Source organism: Phyllostomus discolor, chromosome 2, assembly GCF_004126475.2.
Source record: "Phyllostomus discolor isolate MPI-MPIP mPhyDis1 chromosome 2, mPhyDis1.pri.v3, whole genome shotgun sequence".
In the NCBI taxonomy this organism is placed as follows: Eukaryota; Metazoa; Chordata; class Mammalia; order Chiroptera; family Phyllostomidae; genus Phyllostomus; species Phyllostomus discolor.
The window spans coordinates 156,307,091-156,328,678 of NC_040904.2; the positions used below are offsets into that span (position 1 = coordinate 156,307,091).

The 21,588-nt window shown below is 32.7% G+C and overlaps 1 protein-coding gene across 7 annotated transcripts in view; it reads right to left on the reverse strand.

The window, feature by feature from the left end:
- The window catches only part of USP15 (ubiquitin specific peptidase 15), a 113,484-nt gene that overhangs the window by 4,482 nt on the left and 87,414 nt on the right, over window positions 1-21,588 (reverse strand). For 4 of the 7 annotated variants that reach the window (XR_004901539.1, XM_028533127.1, XM_028533129.2 and 1 more), the window contains 13 exons: window positions 15,243-15,416; window positions 13,937-14,095; window positions 13,633-13,857; window positions 9,993-10,076; window positions 9,805-9,899; window positions 9,518-9,709; window positions 8,538-8,653; window positions 8,091-8,363; window positions 7,612-7,682; window positions 7,151-7,266; window positions 6,346-6,495; window positions 4,672-4,775; window positions 1,688-1,776 (listed from right to left, as the gene is read on the reverse strand). Coding sequence is in view for 5 of the 7 variants with exons in the window: in XM_028533127.1 (XP_028388928.1) it covers window positions 1,688-1,776; window positions 4,672-4,775; window positions 6,346-6,495; window positions 7,151-7,266; window positions 7,612-7,682; window positions 8,091-8,363; window positions 8,538-8,653; window positions 9,518-9,709; window positions 9,805-9,899; window positions 9,993-10,076; window positions 13,633-13,857; window positions 13,937-14,095; window positions 15,243-15,416 (1,848 nt within the window). In the remaining 2 variants the exon portion in view is untranslated. Of the gene's footprint in view, window positions 1-1,687; window positions 1,777-4,671; window positions 4,776-6,345; window positions 6,496-7,150; window positions 7,283-7,611; window positions 7,683-8,090; window positions 8,364-8,537; window positions 8,654-9,517; window positions 9,710-9,804; window positions 9,900-9,992; window positions 10,077-13,632; window positions 13,858-13,936; window positions 14,096-15,242; window positions 15,417-15,493; window positions 15,774-18,035; window positions 18,082-21,588 lie in introns of those variants that run through there. The other 3 variants (XR_004901540.1, XM_036018727.1, XM_036018728.1) reach the window with 3 other exon arrangements.

The window sequence follows — 21,588 nt, forward strand, 5'->3', positions numbered from 1 at the left end:
CAGAAGTTTATTAATTTATAAAGTCGAACAATTTAAGTTGAAGGATTTTAAAATATTATAAACTAAAACAAATGCTAGTCTCTGTGTTCAGGGGTTATATAATTTAAACTTAGGGAAAAAAGTAAAGCAGTTGGTACTTCCCACAATAACAGACAATAGGAAATATCACATGAGCAAATATTATACTTCTCATTCTTTGTAATACTGTGATCAATAAGTAAAATTTATAGAAAGGCAAAATTCATAGAAAAATAAACTATCAAGCAAGTCTTAACTTTGTTCTTAGAATATACTAGTCATCTTTTCATTAATCAATACTTTTAAAAAAATTAGTTATTTTTTTGAGACAGGGTTAGGGAGGGAGAAAGAGATGGAGAAAAGCATTAATGTGAGAGAGAAAACATTGATCAGTTGCCTCATATGTGCCCTGACCAGGAACCAAACCTGCAACCTAGGAGTGAGCTCTGATGGGGAATTAAACTGGAAACTGAATCAACTGAGCTACATCAGCCAGGGCAATCAATACCTTATAATAAAAATCTGTTCTGATGGGAAGCAAAACAAACACTGATATTTTGGCTGTGCCTTGTGGCTGATAAACTGATGCAAGTGTGAATGAATGTAACTTCCTTATTTCACTACTATTTAGAAAATATCAAAATAACAAATACACAGGGTTATTTTTTAAACATATCTGTAATCTTTTTTTTAAAGACTTCATTTATTTATTTTTAGAGAGGGGGGAAGAGAGGGAGCAAGGGAGGGAGAAAGAGAGGGAGAGAAACATCAATGTGTGGTTGCCTCTCACTTGATCCCCACTGGGGACCTGGCCTGCAACCCAGGCATGTGCCCTGATTGGGAATTGAACCAGTGACTCTTTGGTTCACAGGCCCGTACTCAATCCACTGAGCTACATCAGCCAGGGGGAACAAATCTATAATCTTTTATATAATCATGTCATTTTGAGTTTAAGTATTTAACTGTCATAAAGGATAAGACTTTATTTTAAAAATCACATACATAGTAAGGTCCTTAAAGAATTTTTAAAAAAAAATCCTCACCTGAGCATATGTTTATTGATTTATTTGGGGGGTGGTGGGAAGAGAGAGGGGGGGGGGGGGGGGGAGAGAGAGAGAGAGAGAGAGAGAGAGAGAGAGAGAGAGAGAGAGAGAGAGAGAGAGAGAGAGAGATCGGTTGCCCCTTGTACATACCCTGAATGAAGATCAAACCTGTAACCTAGGTATCCTAGGTATGTGCCCTGACTGGGAATCAAAACCACAATCTATTTTGGTTTATGAGATGATATTCCAATCAACTGAGTCACCCAGTCAGGGCAAAAACATTTTTTCTATTTTTGCATTCTGATTTTAAGTAGTCAATGTCTAGATATATCTGAGCCTACTCTTGGAGGAAATTTTTTTATTATAAAATAATTTGTTATTTTTTGTAGAAAACCCCAGTTTTCATGTTGAAAATTACTAGGAAAATTTCCATACTGAGGTTTATATTTTTGTTAGTGGGCAAATTCAGAAAACAAATTTCCACTTAGGGGACAATTTTACATTTTTAAAAATCAGAGCAAGTGTCTCTTAGCTATTATAGTTGCTAGAATATAGACTGCAGTGTCTCTTACGGGCTACTTTTAAAACTGGGTTCCTTGATTTTAGGAAATAAAAGACACACTTACCACAATTTGGTCTTCAGATGCAGTTGAGACACTACTGTCATCAAAGTAGTACCATTTTCCATCATCTTTATTTTTTGCAAAAGCAGTATCTAATGAAAAAATATAATCACTTCTATAACTGAAATGATTTATGGCTTCTTGGGGGGAACCCTAAAACTTTAAAATCATCTCTCTGAGGAATACCTATTAAAATCATATGAGAATCATCTATATATAAGGCCTATCTATTACCCATTCAGCTGATTCCATTCACTAAAGGTTTTTAGAATAATTCCCTATAATCTACAAGCCTCAAACACTTTTCATGTAAGATAACTTATAACTTTTTTCATCCCAGTGACAAACAGAACAAACTTATTATTTTTTAATTCACAGGATAACAATATTAATGATAATAAATGGTAATTAACATTTATCATGTACCAGACGCAGTGCCATGCAATTTGCATGCATTATTTATAATGAAGGTATTATTATTATTACAATTTTAGAGATAAGGAAGTGAGGAGTCAAGAAGTTTAATTTCTCCAACACCGTAGCTGTTAGGCAGCAGAGTTAAGATTCAAACCCAGGTATGTCTCTGACCCCAAAGTTAGAAACTTCAACCATAGTTTAACGTTTCTGTGACAAATGTTTTTGCAAAAATTCTATCTCACTAATTTGTAGTGGTTTTTACACCAAAATCATTTCAGTCTTAAACAAAAGTACAGAGCAAGAGAAAGGTACAGAACGATGAATTAATTTCTACAATTTTTAAAGATCTGCTTCATCTTTAAGTTGAAAAAACAGCCCTTTTCCCATTCCATGCTTTGTATAAACTACCTAGGAACTGGGAAAACAAAGTGTCAAAATGTCTCCCAAACAACTATCTGCTGTCATAGCTTTTAAAAATGACACTTTATAGGTGTCTTCTAAATAATTTTGTCACACACACACACACACACACACACACACACTTATTGTTCTTCTGGGTGAACGCTATCATGGGCCGTAAGTTTGTCAATATGAACTCATGTTTGTAAGTCGCTGCTGCACTTACAAATTAAAAGAAACATATTGTTAGACTGAATAAAAAGACAAAATCTAATAGCAATATGGTTTATAGAGAACAAATCCTACAAAAAGGCTCATAGAGTTGGCAAGATAAATGATATCAAGAGAAAGCTAGACTAACATTTATAATTTTGAGAAGAACAAAAGAGAAAAACGAATGTCAACTCCTGGAAAAAGGAATAACAGAGAAAGAAGAGGTACCCATTATAAACATAAATGCCACTAATACTGCCAAAAGACTAATAAAACCGTTAAAATAACAGATAAATCAACACTTTCAATGGAAGTCATGAAAAATTCCCCTCAGAAATTGGAATGAATGTGAAAAATGATCAGAGACAGTAATAATTTGAATTGATAAGGTTAAACTACTAGAGCAATATAGAACTCTGTTTGAATAGAAAATACATGTTTTTCAAGCACACAAACATTAAGAAACAGACCATTTATTAAGCCACATGGCAGCCTTAATAAATTTGTATGGATTAATATAATACAGACAATGCTCGCTACCAAATGAACAACAAAAGGAGAGCTGTATTAAAACCATTTAGAAAAGTGTATAATTGAAAACTAACTACATTCCAAATTTCATGGGATACAGATAAAGCAGTATTTAGAAGGAAATTTAGAACTTTTACTATAGCCTTCAAAAGAGGAAAAAAAAAAAGCACTCAACCCCAAAAGTTGGGAAAAGAACAACAGAACAAACCCAAAGTAACAAGAAGAAAAAATGCCAAAGGGAAGAGAAGAAATCAATAAAATAGAACACATACATATAATAACAAATAGGAAAAATTAATATAATGGAAAGCTAATTCTTTGAATAATAATAAGATGGACCTGAGAAGATCAATTAAAAAAAAGATAAAAGGTAAAGAAAAAAATAGCATAAGACTATCATAAACAATTATTCTCAAATAAATTAGAAAACATAGGTATATTTTTAGAAAAAAGAAAATGGCATAAAGTGCACATTTTGGAAAAAGAACACTGGATAGACTTCAAAAGCACGACATAAATAGAAAAGTTTAAGGCTCTAGGGCCCAAGTAGGTGAATTTTTACAGGTTAATTCTCCTAGACTTTCATGAATAGTTAATTCCTATACAATGCTCTGCTGCTTCGGGAAACAGAAAGAATCCTAGCCCATTTTATTAGAGTAGACATTGCACTTACAAATTAATTGCAACAACCCTAAATAAAATTATTAACCAAATCCAACTGGGTATATACAAAATACTAAAAGATAAGTAGGATTTCCCAGGAATGCAAAGATGTTTCAATATAAAAATCAACTGAAGAGTGTAGACTGGTATAACCATCCTAGACAGCCATGTAGCAGTACTTAGGTACTCATGATCCAGCAATCTCACTTCTGGGAGCGTAGCTCAAAGAAATTCTCACAAAGGGGACCATAAATAATGATGTTTATCAATCTTATGGTGGTAGAAAGTTAAAGACAATTTAGATGTACACCTTAATTTAGTAGAGAGATAAAATATGATATATCTGAGTCATGAGTTCAGAAACAACAGAATATATGGACACATGCTAAGTGTTAAGAGAAAAAGGTAAGATTTATAGCACAGTACCAATCATGTAATTTAACAATGATGCATGATTTATAAGAGAGATACACACATGTTAAACACATTAGAGAGAGCAGGGGAAAGAGAATGGAGAAGGACAGGAGTCTGGAATAGACATGTAATCTTCCTGTTCTTTTAAATAAGCAGTATGAAGAACTCAATCCTCTAATCCTGATGTCAAAAAACATTCAAAAGCAGATTCATTCATTAATCAACATTTACTGAACTACTACATGAAAGACATATCTCATGTTTCCCTTTAAGAAGTAATAGATATGTTAAGGAAAAAGTTTGGAGTTATCGAAACATAATTTTAGTAAAAAGAGAAACTGCAAACTTACAGTGTCCTCCTCCCATCCCTCCATAGTGGTTGGAAATGGCAATCAAATTATAGCGACAAGGACCTGCATTTGGATTAATTAGGAATTCCGACATATCCAAGTCACTGTTTTAAAAACAAATCAAGTTAGTTTTATGTTTTCTGTAAACGTAATGCATTCTGTTCTCTACTATCAGTACTGTTTGACATATATGTAGATACACAACATTTTTTGAAATGCAACCAGCTATTTATAATCTGTCATTCATGAAACTGGAACATGCCCATCTTCTAGCTTACAATTACTTCTGGTTATTCTTTTTGTACTTGCCTCGTTAAAAAGCAGTAATGACTCTAAACTTCTAATACATCTCTAATAGGTTCTACCTTATCATTACTTCCAGTTCTTGTAATTATATTGTCAAAATGTTATATTCTTGAGAACTTAGATGGCGCACAATTTTGCTAAAGAGAAAATTATCATTTTTTGGTTCCGTAACTGCAAAACAACTTCAACTTTAAATTTATAATCACCAATTAGAACAAGCAATCCACAGAATGTTTTTAATATTATAGTAATTATTCCCTTACAATTGCCTCTGTAATATATACCTGCCTTCAGCATTTGTCTATCAATGTGCTTTTAGCAAGATAGGAGAGTATCGAGTTCTTGTTGCAAAATTTTGTTTGATAAAGTCCTTCCTGGACTACATAAATGAGAACATAATATTCCCTTTTGGTCCTTCTGAATTCTCAAATATGTTTAGTGAAACCTTAAAAAAAAGACTACAAATATGTTATCTCCAGAATGCTTTATACCTTACTATGGCTATGATGTCATGCTCCCAACAATGCCATAAGAAAACTGAAGAGTGGTGACATAATAACACTGTGTTATTTTTCTAAGCAATTCTATTTTTCTGGTTTTATATATTACTTTAGTTATTTTTAAAAAAGAATACTTAGGCTCTGGCTGGTGTGGCTCAGTGAACTGAGCAACAGCCTGGAAACTGAAAAGTCACTGGTTCCATTCCCAGTGAGGGCCTGTGCCTGGGTTGTTTGCCATGTCTCCAGGTGAGGGAGTGTGAGAACCAACTGATCGATGTACCTCTCACACACTGGTGTCCCTCTCCCTCTTTTTCTCCCTCCCTTCTCCTCTATAAGTAAATAAAAAAATCTTTAAAAAAAAGCATATTTAGGAATGATGATTAATTCTCAGAAAAAAAAATCACTAAGGTCCCATGAATATCTTTAGATTTATAAACAAGACCGATGAACCCACAATAACGTAATAAAGAATGAGTTTTTATTTTATTTTATGTATTTATTTTTAGAGTGAAGGGAGGGAGACAGAGAGAAAGAGAGAGAAATATCAGTGTGTGGTTGCTGGGGGTCATGGCCTGCAACCCAGGCATGTACCCTGACTGGGAATCGAACCTGGGACACTTTGGTTCACAACCCGCACTCAATCCACTGAGCTACGCCAGCCAGGACTAAGAATGAGTTTTTTTAAAGTATGTTTTCGTTTTGTTCTTTGAAAAAAATCTCTAAGTAGAAATAAAAATTGTTACTGATCCTTACAGATTGTTAGAACTACTGAAATATCCACTCAAAAACTGAAACTGGGCCCAATGCTACCTAATGTCTACAAAAAGTTAGAGTTGTCCAATGTTTAGGAAATATAACCAAAACTTACTTGATAGGAAAATCAACTAAGGTATCCAACTTGTCTCTCATGTATCGACTGTAAGAAAATCGCTTGAGATGTACCACAAGTACTGGAGGCAGGGACCACAAATCCAATTTTTTTGTGGCTTGCTGATGTTCTTTACAATTTGGGCAATACCTAAAAGTAAAAAGAAACATTTAAAGCTTGGTAGAGGCAATTAAAACACTATATATAAAAAAGTTTGAAAAGTTCTATATTGTTTCAGTGAGCAGTTGCTGTATGTCTAATATACACTAGATTAAAAGGAATTTTTATTATCTTCAATATGTTTTCCAAATAGATTTAACTGTTATAAACTAGTATGTAAATAAGTATTCAAATAAATGATTAGGGCTAGATTATTTACATTTCAGTATGCTAAAAAGACATGGGTGTATCAGAAAGCTGTGCTGAGTTAGATACATTAGAAAAATCTCAAAGTTTCTGGGCTCTAATGGAATAATACCACAAAACATATTACAATTTCCCTAAAACAGTTTCTCTTAAAATGGCAGCACAGCTAAAAATTCTCCAGAAAAAGTAACTCAAATGACTTACTCATAGTAAAATGGATATTATGCAAAATATAGTAATGGGTTTAAAACTTAACGTTATAATACTTTTTTTTGTAAACATTCTCATCCCTCTTAATAGAGTATTATCATATACAAAGTGCTTAGTAGTTAAAATATGAAAGAGAATTTAGTAATCACCTTTCTAACTCCCTGTAGCACATACCTCAGTATACATTCTTAAAAAATATTAGAAGCAATTATTTAACTTTGTTTCTTACCAAGGATCTTCAGCACCTAGCTTTTCTTTTGTTGTAAAAAGCTCAATGCAATCTTTTAATTTCACAAAGGGTTTTTTAGGCGGTTTATATTCCACACTTTCATGTTTTTCAAAATCCTAAAGAGAAGTATTTCTTGAGTTAAGAAAACAAATGAAACAAAACTCATTTTAGTGATACCATCTTACTATGAATAGTAATGAAAAACTCCTAAACTTTTTCAAAAGAATCATAAAGCTTATTTCAGCTGATTGACACTACCCTTCTAAATAACTCCTGTATGCACACCTAAAAACAATTAGAAAGTATAAAAAGAGAGCATGTTCAAACTAACACGTCTTTTCTAGTATATAATTAACCAAGTTTATACTGGGAAAATAAACACATTTGGTAGAAGGCAAAGAATTAACAGAACAGTAGTGATCAACATGGAAAAGATAAAAAAGTAGTCTGTGAAGACTTACCTCAGCAGCGTTTTCATCAAAGTATCTTTTTTTCAAATCGGGATCCCAATCCAAAGCAAGAAAAGATCTTTCTAAGGTGGAAAACATATTTTTTCTTTAAAATTTAATATGCCTTAATGTTAAAATCAGTGTATTTTAATGTTAAGATATATATGAGAATAAACAAATAGCAGTTATATTTACTTTTATTAGGTGATCAGGGCAATTTCCAAGCCATTAAAATAGTTTAGGAGTTAAAAAATAAAACAAAACCTAATAAACACATGTTTTAGTATAATTAGAAATTAAGGCTTTTTAAAAAAGATTTTAGATAGATATGTAAATATTAAAATTCATGTGTTGAACTTTGTGGTTTTCACCTGAAAAAAAGTAACATACTTTGCTCAAATGTAGTGTTCCATCAAATCATTTTTTAAAATATATTTTATTGATTATGCTATTACAGTTGTCACATCAAGCCATTTTTCACAAACACTTACCATCTAGCCTAAGCTGCCTATCATCAAATCTTATATGCCTGGTATCGTCTTTGATGTAGTTGATATCAGTATTGCCTAAGTTGTTAAACTGGAATGTAAACAATCGTTTTTTGTGTCCCGTGAGTTGACCTTTGCAAGTTTCTTCAGTACATAATCCATTTTCAGAATCATTATCTCCTCCAACTGAATCTTCAGACTGACTGTTTTCATTCTCAGAGGGAAGTTCTTGATCTTGGCTGGATTCATCATCTGGTTCATCTGTTTCCATTTCACCTAATTTTAGATATTAGAAATCTTTAAATAATCTCAGTGCTACATTTAAAACTTATTAATATTAACGTTATTTTTCTCAGGCTTGCAGACATTTTTTAGTTCCTCAAACCCCAACTTCTCTCTGAGGCAATAATCCAAGTGAAGAGTTTTTACAGTTTAATAGGAAAGTCTTACTTGGTGAGCCTTCCTCATGTATGCCATTTGGGCCATTCCCATTAATATTTTGGTCCTTACAGCAGTGTAGGGATCCTTCAGTGTCTTCGGTTTCAGTAGATATTTTGACATATCGGCTTAAATAAAATTAGAAATCAAACAAGTTCAGTTTTGTAAAGGTAAGAACTTAAAAAACTTTTCTTTCAATAAAACAAAACTTTTTAATGCACTAACTGGTCATTTAGTAGACTCAAGGATAAGTCAGACTCAAGATAAAGTTCCATAAGTACTACTGACTAATCATTTGTTTTGATTGTGTTTATAAAAAATTAATTTGTTCTTCTTGCATTTTAACCTGTTTTTATGTGTTAAAATATGTGGCAAATATTTCCTCAGTTTAAAAAAGTATTATATAAAAATCCTTATTTAGATGAAATATATATTATTGCTAAGATCATTTATTGTTGTATGATGCAATCTTTATGGGTTATATAGGACTACAATGATTAAAATAGGTATTTAAGAATACTAACTATGTCAGCTATAAAGGATCAAGTGACATTCCTGATTAACTTAAAATTCAAATCAAGGTTTTCGGAAGACGGAAAGCAGTTGCCTTACAATACTATCAACAATGAAAGTTTATCCTTTTAGATAAATCTATTTATTTTCATGAGTTCTTGAACGAGCAGTAGGTATAAAGAAATAAGACATCTGATACTAGGATTTCAGAGTGCATACATAACAAACTTTTACTTTCTTCCAACGGTTAACTTTTGGTGTAGAACAGCTAAAAGAATTCATGCTTTGGGGGTCTGAAATTACCTTAGTAATGTTTTACACGATCGAGAACCTGGATCAGACTATATTTGGGTTTTTTTAATTGCTATCTCTCCAAACTAAGACAATACAGAATTATCTAATTATATTTTGACAGTGCCTTCCACGTTTACTTTCTTTACCTATTTTATATTGTTAATGTAGAATCATCTGACACTTACCACATTCTCAAAAGCAGAAGATTATAAAGTTTATCTTCGGTATTGTTTCGTGGTACAGCCATAAGAAAAGGCTGACCAAAAAGTGAAGAACCAGTATGGTGGGTATAACTTGAGTGTCTAAATTTTTCTCTTAGGCAAACAGGAATAATCACATGCTCTGTATCTTCTGTCCTATTGATGTTAATTTCAAACCTACAAGGACAAAACTGACTATAAATTCTGAAAACTTTTGTTATTCTTTTGAATTTTCCTCAAGTAATATTTTACACAATGAATTTTATACTTACACATAAATTTCATCCCGCTCTATAATACTACTAAGGTTTTCATCCATTGCGAATATTCTGTGAAATCTATGATTGAATATATCAGTAACTATCATCTAAAAAAAAACAACATATTTCTATTGAGCTGGTTTTACAACACTGCAAAACTAAACTTGAACTTATGTACTTCGAACCCAGAAACATCTTACCTTATCTGCAGGTACTCCTGATAAAGCAGACAATGCTGTACAAAGATCAAGTATGTTTCCAATTTTGGGCACAACCACTTTGTACTAAAACACAAAACAATTATAATGAATTGATTACTTTGCCAAAGAAATATTCAGTAGATGAGAATGGCCTCATGTTCTCTTCCTCACATTCACGCCTAGGCATTTGGCTCACAGTGTCTCCAATCTTACCATCACCCTTGGTGACAATGTCCACATGGGTTATTTGTGCCTTATGTTCTGTTTTCCAGTCCAACAAACTTGGCATCATCTTTGAACACTCTTCAACATTTTCACCTCCTATGTTCAACTGATTCACCCTGACACTAACCTTAATGTTAAGCGTTCAAGCCTTTGTCATTTGTCATCTCATCACTGCAAAAACATCTTCCCTGGTCTTAGCCCATCCATTCTAAGCCTTTCCAACCCAATCTTTGCACTAGCCAGTCTTCTTTCTCAAATACAAATCTGGTCACTTAGTCTCTCTACTTCATGATCTTTAATGGCTCCCTTAGTCTTTAGGGTAAAGTCCAAACTTCCCACCATGACATCAAGGTTCTTTGTGATGGAGCTTCTGCTTACCCTATTATTTACCTGTTTCTAAAAGTGGGTCATGTCCTCTCTCTTTTGCCATTAGCCCTTTGTACATGCCTCCTTCTTGGTCTATAATGCTTGTATTTCTACCTTTCATGTGCTCAAAACCTAATCATCCTTCAGGATTCAACATAGGAATCATCACCAGTTTGGGCAGGTTACTCTTTCTGTGTACTCATACAGCACCTAGTCATAGCCCTTTTACCACTCTATGAAAAACTTTTTGAGAACAAGGACTAGGAACACCTTTGTATTTAGAATACATGTTTAATACAATAAACTCTGATGACCTAAAAAACCTTCAGTGATGGAAAAAAACAAGTAGGCTAACTCAGCTAATTTCCCTTTCCTCTGCAACAGGTTAAAGCATAGAACCATGAGGCTATCATTTTGTATTTGTGTTGTTACTACTTCAAAGTGGAAAAAAAAATCCCAATTCATGTGTGCTGTCCATGGCTTTAACTTCCACAAATTTATATTTTTGGTCATCAAGTGAGAAAAGAGGTAACTTAATGAAATCCACTTTGCTGAAAATATAATCCATAAGTATAAATAAATCAAGTTACACTCACCTTACAGGCTAATGTGTAACTTGAATGCAATCTGTATAATATAGATTACTTTATATTGTTGGCATGGGAGAGTACTGCCTTTAACAAAGGTACTGTAGAGAAAGAATATCTACATTTTTTTTTTGGTGTTGTAATAAAATTTTTACTCATTGTTTTATATTTTTCTTATTCTATTATACTTATTGACATATATTTGTAAATTACAAATGAGAGAGGCAAGGGTGTAGTTTAGTACTGCTATAGTTTTCCTGCATTGAAAAAGATGTTGACAATCTTATAAACATGTGAATAAATGAGTATCTAAGGGATATGACTTTAGACATGTGAACATATCCCCTGGCCAAAAAGAAAAACCAGATCTCTACCGGCCCTGCTCATGGACAAGGGTAAGTACCAAGTTTCTCTTGCTCTCTACAATACTCTCAGCACTACTGGATGAAATACTGACAGGAGGGCACCAAATTCAATGAGTTCATGAAGGAAAAGCTGCAGCAAAAGAAATGGGTGAACTTTGCTTAACTGAGTAAATAAATAACTAGTCTCTACTAAACTTTAATTACTTATAATGAAAGGACCATATTTTTATAACCATTTCATACACTGCACCCTTGTTGATAGTAAATCCAAACAGTTCTACTAAATGAATGGTAACACCAAACCTGTTCCAAGTTTACCTTTCCAATAGATTTCATGAATATTGCTATGGGCTGAATTGTGTCCCCTCAATATTTCTATGTTGCCCTTGCCAGATGGCTTAGTTGGTTGAAGCACTGTCCCGTACACCAAAGGGTTGCGGGTTTGATTTCCAGTCAGGGCACATACCTAGATTGTGGGTTCAATCCCTGGTTGCGGCACATATGGAGTCAAATGAATGATGTTTCTCTCTCACATAGATGTTTCTCTACCTCTGTTTCTCTCTCTCCCTCTCTTCCTTTCTCTCTAAAATCAATAAACATATACTCGGGGGAGGATTAAAAAATTACAAAACAACAGAGCTTGTGTATGTACTTTCTTTCTGCTTGTTGTGTGAGGACGCACTGAGGAAGTGGCTGTCTGTAGACCGGGAAGAGAGTGCACTAGAAATCAACCACGCTGGCACTCTTATCTTAGTCTTCTAGTCTTCAGAACTATGAGAAAACAAATTTCTGCTGTTTAAACCACTTAGTCTATGGTAATTTGTTATGGCATCCTGAGTACAGTAATACAATATTATGTTCTAACAAACTGTACTATCTGGCTGGAAGCCTAAACTGAGGATCTTTAGTAAACAATCTTCTGTATTAGGAACCATGTCTGCTTTGTTTACCAGAGCTTCATACTAATCAGGTGTCTAATACATAGATGAATAAATTTTTTGAATACTACCGCTGCAATGGTACCTCCCATCATGAGGGTTGGAAATACAAAGATTTACAAAGTCCCTCCAGAGATATTTATATTATCTTCAAAGAACTCATGCTCTAGAGGAGAAAAGATCCAAGTATAAACCATAGGTCATAATGATATTTAATAAGTGCTATAATAAGAATTTAGAGCCCTGGCTGGCATAGCTCAGTGGATTGAGCGTGGGCTGCGAACCAAAGTGTCGCAGGTTCGATTCCAGTCAGGGTACATGACTGGGCTGCAGGCCACAGCCCCCAGCAACCACACATTGATGTTTCTCTCTCTCCCTATCTCCTTCCCTTCCCTCTCTAAAAATAAATAAAATCTTAAAAAAAATTAAAAAAAAAAAAAAGAATTTAGGAAAACAGAAGGCAGAAGAAGGAACTACTTTTATAGGGTGGGTCAAGTGTCAGAAACAAATTAGTTGATAACTAAAAGAAGACAATATAGTACTTTGCTCCACAAAATGTAAAATAATCCAATTATAACACTAGGAAATGAAATCAGGCAGACAATTGATATGAAGACCTAGCACAGGGTTCTTGAATAAACAATATTTGATACTTCAAACTATTAAAAGATTGGTCAATTATTGAAGGGAGTATTTTTAGTCTTTATTTTGATTTCTCTTCCAAGTTCTTAAGATACATAAAAAGTAGATGTATTTAAATTTACCATTATTTTATATAATGAATCAAAACAGGAATTAGTTTTACTTCCAATAACCACTAGGAAAAATTATACATAACATTAAAGAAATTTAAAGTTGGGAAATAACACTATATTAACAATCTTTGTAAGCTACTGTTCACCCCAACATTGTCAAATCAACCGACTTCCCATTTTTCTTTGATAAGAAAAAACCTTTGAGAATTTTGTTTGTATAGGACAAATAATGATACTTTGCACATCCTCACCCTTTCAAGTTTCTAAAAAGTTGTACTAATTTCCAAAGTGTCTAGCTTATAAAATCTTACACAAACATTATTATTAGACTGTGCTGTGGCATAAGGAATAAATACTAATTTTTTATAAAAAATAGCAAATGCAAAAAAATAATCATTACGTACCTGCATAGGTTTGGTAAGTGGGTCCATTCTAACTAAGTAAACTTCCAAGGTACGTTCTTTTTTCATGGGTAATGGAAGTGTCAAGTAACAAAAAGGATCAAATGTGACTGAAATCTTAGCACATTCAGGACAAACTAGAGTTGATTTAAAAAGGCCATGAAATATATCTACTATGATAGAATCATTTCTTTTTAAATGGTTTTCCCAGGCTTCTTCAGCAACTACCTATGAAGAACACACACACATATTACACAGAGATATCACATTATTAAAACAACGGTGACAATAATATCATTACGTTTACCTTATCTGGCCTTCCATCAGCATCTTTTAGTTGTATATATGGTTTTTTCCTAATTCTATTCAAATCTTCATGTAGTCCATCTAATAGGAAAGCTAATAGTTCCTGACAGTCCTGCTGCTGGTACCCAGAGAACTGAGGTGCAAAACGTCCTACCTGTGTCTGTAAGAAAAGCAAAACTATTAAATCAGTTCCAGGGACAAGACTGATTAAAAACAAAACAAAACAAAACAAAACATGTAGTCAACTCTCATTATTTATGACTTCCACATTTGTGAATTACCTCCTTGCTAAAATGTATTTTAACCCTAAATCAACTAATGACATTTTTACAGGCATTTGCAGATATGATAACTACATAAATACATATAATTGCATAACTAAAGATATTTTTAAATAACTAATATGTAAAGTAGAAATGCTGACCTGAGGAAAGAATAAGGGAAGCATATGGTAAAGTTTTTTTTTTAATAAATAATTGGGAACCACTATAAGATTAAAATTCAATAATATTTCTGGGTCACTAGAAAAAAGTTCCAAAGATCTCATTCAGTTTCTGTGTATAAAAAGTGGATGAATCTCATAGAGCTAACAAGAATATTCATGTTGGCATATATTGTCCCTAGTCTTTGCAGCACTATGTATATTTTTGATGAGACTAAAAAAACTGTGGAAGAAGAAAAGTCACATATCAAAAGCAAATTCACACCATTTTAAAAGATAATTATCTAGCAAAATGAAACTCATGAAACTAATTATGGGTAAGGGTTGAGAAATGGTTTGAACTAGTTTGTCCAAACTTTAGAAAGTTATACAGAAGTTTCTTTATTGCTGTTTTTATTTTTAAAGAACTAATATAGTTAATAAAATGTTACCTGGATGTTCTAATATGAATGTCGTTTAGGATGTTTGTATAAGAATGGCTGAAAACTGCTTATTTTCTTCAAAATTTTAATGATGTTAAACTACTTGAGATTTTATTGATTCTAAGAAGTAACCACTTTGAAAATTAGAATAAACTTGAAAGTTTAAGAATTATACATGACATTTCATAATTTTTCATTATTTCATCCCTTTCCTCCCCACTCTCCAGAGACTTTTAAAGACATTTTAAAACTAATCCTCTGTCCCATACTCCAGCTAGAAATTTAATACCACACATAATACTATTCATCTATTTATGTGTGCTACAAGGGCTGCAGAGCAAGCACTGCAATAGCTATGATTTTTTACCCTTTCCCCCCAAAGCCAATTTTGTCCTCTTGGGGGTGATACAGCCATCTCTGAAAACGTAATTTACTCTACTAACCTTAAAGGCTCTAGGTGTGACGTAGCTAAATTTTCCAGACCACATTTGCTTGATCAATTCAGCATAAGATTTAGCTATTTCACCTCTCATTCCTAAGGGATTGTCAAAATTCAGTTCTTCTTGATACTTATCATTGAGGAAATATTCAGTAAGTGGAGGTGTATTGCTCAAACACTGCAAAGAATAAAATGTATTTTCAAGTCAAAGTAACCACATATATTAAACATGTTAAAAATTAAGAAAGAAACAAACTGATTTGCCATAACACACAGAGAAAAATTTAAATGATAGCCTCTTGCACTAATAAGTAACTGGTCATATAAATGCTCAAATGATGCACTCAACTATTCATTTCCCAAATTTGAAATCAATTATTCATAGTAAATGATAATGCTGATATTTGTTGCTGTAAATTCTGCATTAATTTTAACCACAGCAAACTACCTGTTAACTGGGAAGGAAGCTCAGAGTTTTCTTTCCTTCTTTTACTTGATTGGTAGAAATTATGGATTGTGTACTCATCCCAGGCACCTGCAAATTAGCCTCAGTAGGTAAAAACTGAGATAGAGTGCAAGCACAAAATTAACTTAAAAGAGTATTTACTGCCTTCATTGTCAATTCCTTATCATAAAAGAGCAGCCTTTAAATTTTCCATTTGGTCTACCACTTTTAGACGGAATAGTACAGATTAGATGAACCTAAGAAAATAAACTTTTGTTATATGAACTCTGGCTAAGTGTGTTCTTACTTCTTCAAGCTCTTCTTCAATATCATAATCCAATTTTCCTTTATGGCAAGATTAAAACTATAAGTTACTTCTCCAACTCTTTTCCATTCTGAATTAAATAATCTAGGATTTAAAATAAACAGCAGAAGTACAGTTTTTCCACAATATTTTATTTTTGTTTTTTAATTTAATCTTTATGGTGGTTTTTTTCCATTACTATGTAGTCTCCTTACACCACCCTCCCACCAGCAATCACCACACTGTTGCCCATGTCTATGTGTCCTTTTTCCTTTTTGCTCAGTTCCTCTACCTACTAACTGTCCCCCGCACGACCCCACTAGCTGCCATTTGCTCTATGAGTCTGTATCTGTTTTGCTTGTTAGTTTTGTTTGTTCACCAGATTCCACATATGAGTGAAATCATGTGGTATTTGTCTTTCTCTGACTGGCTTGTTCCACTTAGCATAATGTTCTCTAGGTCTATCCATACTGCTGCAAAGGGTAAAATTTTCTTTTTTACAGCTAAGTAGAATTTCACTGTATTTCAAGATAGGGTAATTTAAAGTTGATAATACCACATAATATAAACCCACTATAACTTTATCATTTAGAGGTCTAGAGTCATTAAGTGGAATATATAATGAATGACATAGACATACATTCATATAGGTAACTTATGGTTTGCTGCAGGAAGACATTTGTCTTAAGCCAGGTGGCAAAGTATTTTAAGTAAAGCTGGTTGTAGGTAAAGTAGTAGAAACCCACTCTTATGAGAGCTTGAATTTATATTAGTGGAAATCAGAGGTTTTCAAAACTTGCTCACAACTCATTTGGATTAAGTTAAATAATCTTGATAGCTATGAAAGGTGCAGCCTGCTGAGTTCATGCTGATAACTGGGATGCTATAAGCTCTTACTATATACCATGTACTGTTTGGCTAAATGTCCAAAATTAAGCATATTCAACTTTTTGAAATAAATTATTGCATTCTATTTTGTGGTTTCAATTATAAATCAGTTTATGTTTACTCAATTAACCATAATATCTATTTTGGAATTTTTTAATATAATAAAAATAACACTGTCCAAATTAGTAGTCTAGCCCCCGTGTCAAGGCAAAAGGGAAGGTTGTTTATAATATAAAATTTGTTGTATAATTCTTAAGCCATGAAAATAATATAGACAGTTAAAAATATTTGGGGTGGGCTATATAAGCTTTAAAATCATTAACATACCATTTTCAGCAGAAAAGAATTTTATGTGAGCAAGTAGAGGTAGGTTACAATACAGGAGACAATTAGGGAAAGGATACTTTTCTACCTTTCTTCTTAACTCCTTTTAAATCTCAACTTTTCATAATGTTACATACCTGAGTTTCATTTTCACTTTTCCTTTTGACTGTTCTCTTATAAACCCAGCACTACAGACAGGGCCAGACAAACAAGAATATACCAGGGATACCCAGGGCATAAATGCCATCACTTAGCTGGCATTTACCAGATAATATTAATCAGATAATACTAGTATTAATCAGATAATAGTAGTATTATCTGATTTAGTATAAAGAGGATCAAAACTAAATAGTCAATGAAGCAAAGGGGAATTCAGACAGCATTTCCAACATTCACCAATTCGTTTTCAAATGCTTATATTTGATCACAGCTCAGGGTTATACTAAGAATATTCCATTACTGTCTGTAACATAGTTATACAAAAAACTCAATTTATGGCTTTATAAAACACCTCGAAGAATCTAGTTGTGCAAACGTAATTCTTGAATGTCGTTTTCACTTAATTATTCACATGTATCCTTATCTTGCAAAGAGTTTCCAAATATAATTGAAAATTTCTTAGTTTTCTAGTAGCATCCAGAGTGATCTTTCTAAAATTTACATCTACTCATGTTCTTTGCTATAAACCCTTTAATTGCAATTTCAGATTAAAAACGAGCTCTTTAGAAGAGTCTATCTTTTTCCACCCCTGTAGCCTCATCCCTTGTCAATACTTTTGTTTTTAAAAACTCCATCCCATCCTTAGTTGATTACTTGTGGCTCCATGCATTCTCTAAGTTTGCAACATCACTCTATGTAAAATGTCCCTTCTGTGTCTTGCTTCTACTAAGCCATCAAGATTCAGGTATCCTGCCTTCCTTGACCCCGTTACAATGTTTCCTCCTGTATGTTTCCACATTGCTTAGTGCTCACTTTCATTACATCATTTATTTTATAATATACTGTAACTTTAGTTTTTAGTTTGTCTGTCTTGTCAAATGGACTGAGACCTTCATGAGAACAGAAATCATGACATACTTTCTATCTCCAGCACTGAGCACCCATGTCCCTTGGCACTTGGTACATGCACAATAAACATATGCTTGACAAAAATGTTTTTTGCCTATATTTACTATATATTTACTATATTTACTATGTATTTATCCTCTCGGTTTTTTTACTCTCTTCTTTCAATGTTTGGCACAGAGTACTCTAGTACTAAGCAAGGCAATAACATAGTTGCTTATAATAAATAATACCAAGTTTCTTCAAGCCCGTCTATTTGAATACTATACCAAAAGAAGAACAGCATCTATTAACCCCCTTTTGTTTGACTTTCATTCAAGTCACTATCATCTCTGTAGTGTGTCTACTTAGATTTTTAAAATGTCCCTGACACAGAGACTACAGTTTATTTTCAGTGACACATGCCAGTTTGTAACTGAATATAATTACAAGCTAAATGACAACAAAACATAGTTTTAATGATACGTAAATTCCCATCAAGATACCATAACCAATATATTTTGAGATAAATCTTACATTTAAACTGTTAAGTCCTAAATGGCCCCCAAAAGCACACTATTTGAATATAGTGTTTTAAGAAGCTTACAAGCTATATTTTCTAAAAATTTATACAAACACATATATAAATATAGAAATTCAATAGCCAGGTTTAATTGTTCTACTAATGAAAAGATCATAATAGTTTAACAACTAAACTGATGTCAGACTTCTCTTCCTCATCTTGAAAATACCATTCTTTTCTTCTTGAAAATAACATTATTTTGTGGTGGGCACACAATGCAATATACAGATCTTGTATCACAGAAATGTACATTTGAGATGAGTTACTACATTCTTGAAATTATATAAAGACCAATTAAAATATTAAAAATTCTCTTATAACTTCTGACATAAATTTCATGGTATAGTTGGAATATAGTTAAACAACTAAAATATTTCCATGCCCCAGGTGATATCAGTATTAAATACCATTACTCTGGTAGAAGAAAGAAGGCAATTTCTTACAGTTGTTCACGAAGCTTTATTTGTAATTTATGTAACTCATTATTCAATATTTTAATATGAGGCTGTCTTAGAAAAACAGCTTTGACAAATACAGGATTATTGGATATATAGTCTGGTGCCATTAAATATATTTAAAAGTAATTTTTATTAGTTCAATAATAAAAATCATAACCAGAGTTTGAAGCATCTCTCTCAAAGATTCTACTATAAAAAATATCACTTTTCTATCTGGGACTGTTTCCCAAACAATTCCTTTCTTAAGACACGCTTACATCAAAATTCATACATATGTCAACATAGGAACTTTCCTTTTTAACTTGTGAGATATTTTGCTGAGTAATATAATATGGACTAGAAGTCACATGCAATGTGTTTTGCCTATGCAGATCTATTTCTTACTCTCAATGCTTCTTAAAACTGTAAAATAGAACAAAAGTCATCCATTCTTAACATATGTGGTTTTTCTTAGCAAAAACTGAGAATATATACGAATGTATCACAAAAACAAAATAAATTATGTAAACAGTATCAATATGCTATTTTTGTGGCTACTTATGAGTTTTGTGACACTCCATGGGTCACTTATCATTTTGAACTTCGTCTCTGTTAATTCATTTGATTTCAACTGCCTGACATTGACAAATGCTAACACTTCAATATTATAGGGAGAACTAGCTCTTATAATTCATCATAAAAAAAAATCCCATCCACATATGAAGTAATGTGCCTGATCATGCAATACACTATCTTAAGTCACATTTTGTTTACATCATAGTTAGGCCTTGAGTTGGTCCTAAAATTGGGTGGAATTTTGTCAAATACCATGTTAAAAGTAAAGCAATAATCAGTCTAAAGAAAAAGATTCTGTACCAGTAGTTACAAATCTTAAAGAAAAAGACAAAAATTTACATTAATGAACAGTAAAATCTACTCTTTAGGCTAAATATTTCTATATTTAAATATTTTTTATGATCCCTAGGTAAGTTAATAATGTACAAAATTGATAGGAGCATTTGAAGATCTAAGGATTAAAAAACTAAATTTCATATTTATTATATGGTAGACTTTTGGCATTCATTAATTTAGCCTGTGTGATTTAACAACTAGTTGCCTAACTGGAAGGTTCAGGACATGAGATGTGATGAAAAGTTGCTGATTCATAAGAAATGATGAAAAGGCTGGTGTATATGCAAGCCAATCATTTTGTGAGCAGACATGACTACTAAGTGTTCTTCAAAGTGGCTTCGTGGTTCTCTACTTGTGTTTATACATGCATATAAAATAGAAACTCTAAGTAATGAGTACCTTGAATGTTGATTTGAATTAGGATCTTAAGACATATTCTTTGGTTTAATGTATTAAGACTGAGCCTTAGTGTATTCCTCCCCTTCTTAGAATGTCCTTTTTCTTTAACACTCATCACAACACCACTTACAAATGTTACATCTTAGCACCTCAAGGAAGAGCTAATATTCCTTCCTCTGGGAAAACTCTATACCTTGAACTCACACTGAATTTATCTTAAGAGCAGAGTCCATGTCTTACTCTCCTTTGTACCTCAGGATCTAGCACAGTGCCGGACACATACCTCAATAAAATATTGAATGAATGAAAACTTGTATAGTAGGTTAGAAGCAGTCCTTACAGAGACTTAGAGCAGAAGGAAAACACTTGATTAAGAAATTTGAATCGCACCCTGTTATATAACTATAACCTATCTAAAAGTTCTACAATTCAAAATTAAAAGTCTGAATAATGCCAGAAGAGGCTTGCCTAAGAAGGAAAATAACTAGTATAGTGAATGTCTTCAAAACTGTCAAGATAAATCCATGTAAATAAAAGATAAGTGAAGAAGAAATAGAAATATATTTTTATGAAGACTCTTTACCCCAAACCTTCAATCTAGAACAAGACATAAGAACTCTAAGGATTCTTTTAAATGACAAATGTTTTATTGAGCAGACATTCTGCTATATAGTTCAATGCATACAGTCCTTTAACCACTGCCACGAGAATTTTTTTAAAATGCATATGCCATTCAACTATTTTATAATGTTTTAATTCTCTATGAGAAACTCGCTAGTTATAAATTTTCATCTTTAACCCAACTTCTTAAAGTTAGAATATTATATAAAATAAAATTTTCTTTCATTCTTTATTTGGAAAAGCTACAGTGCTCTGCACATAACCTTTCTTTATACACACATGCACAGATCCCACTGCTCTTACATTATTTTCAAAAACTGCCCCTATTAAATAATTTTCATCAACAAAACTGATCTTTCTAGAGCTCTCTGAAGTGACTTGTAGTCTTAATTT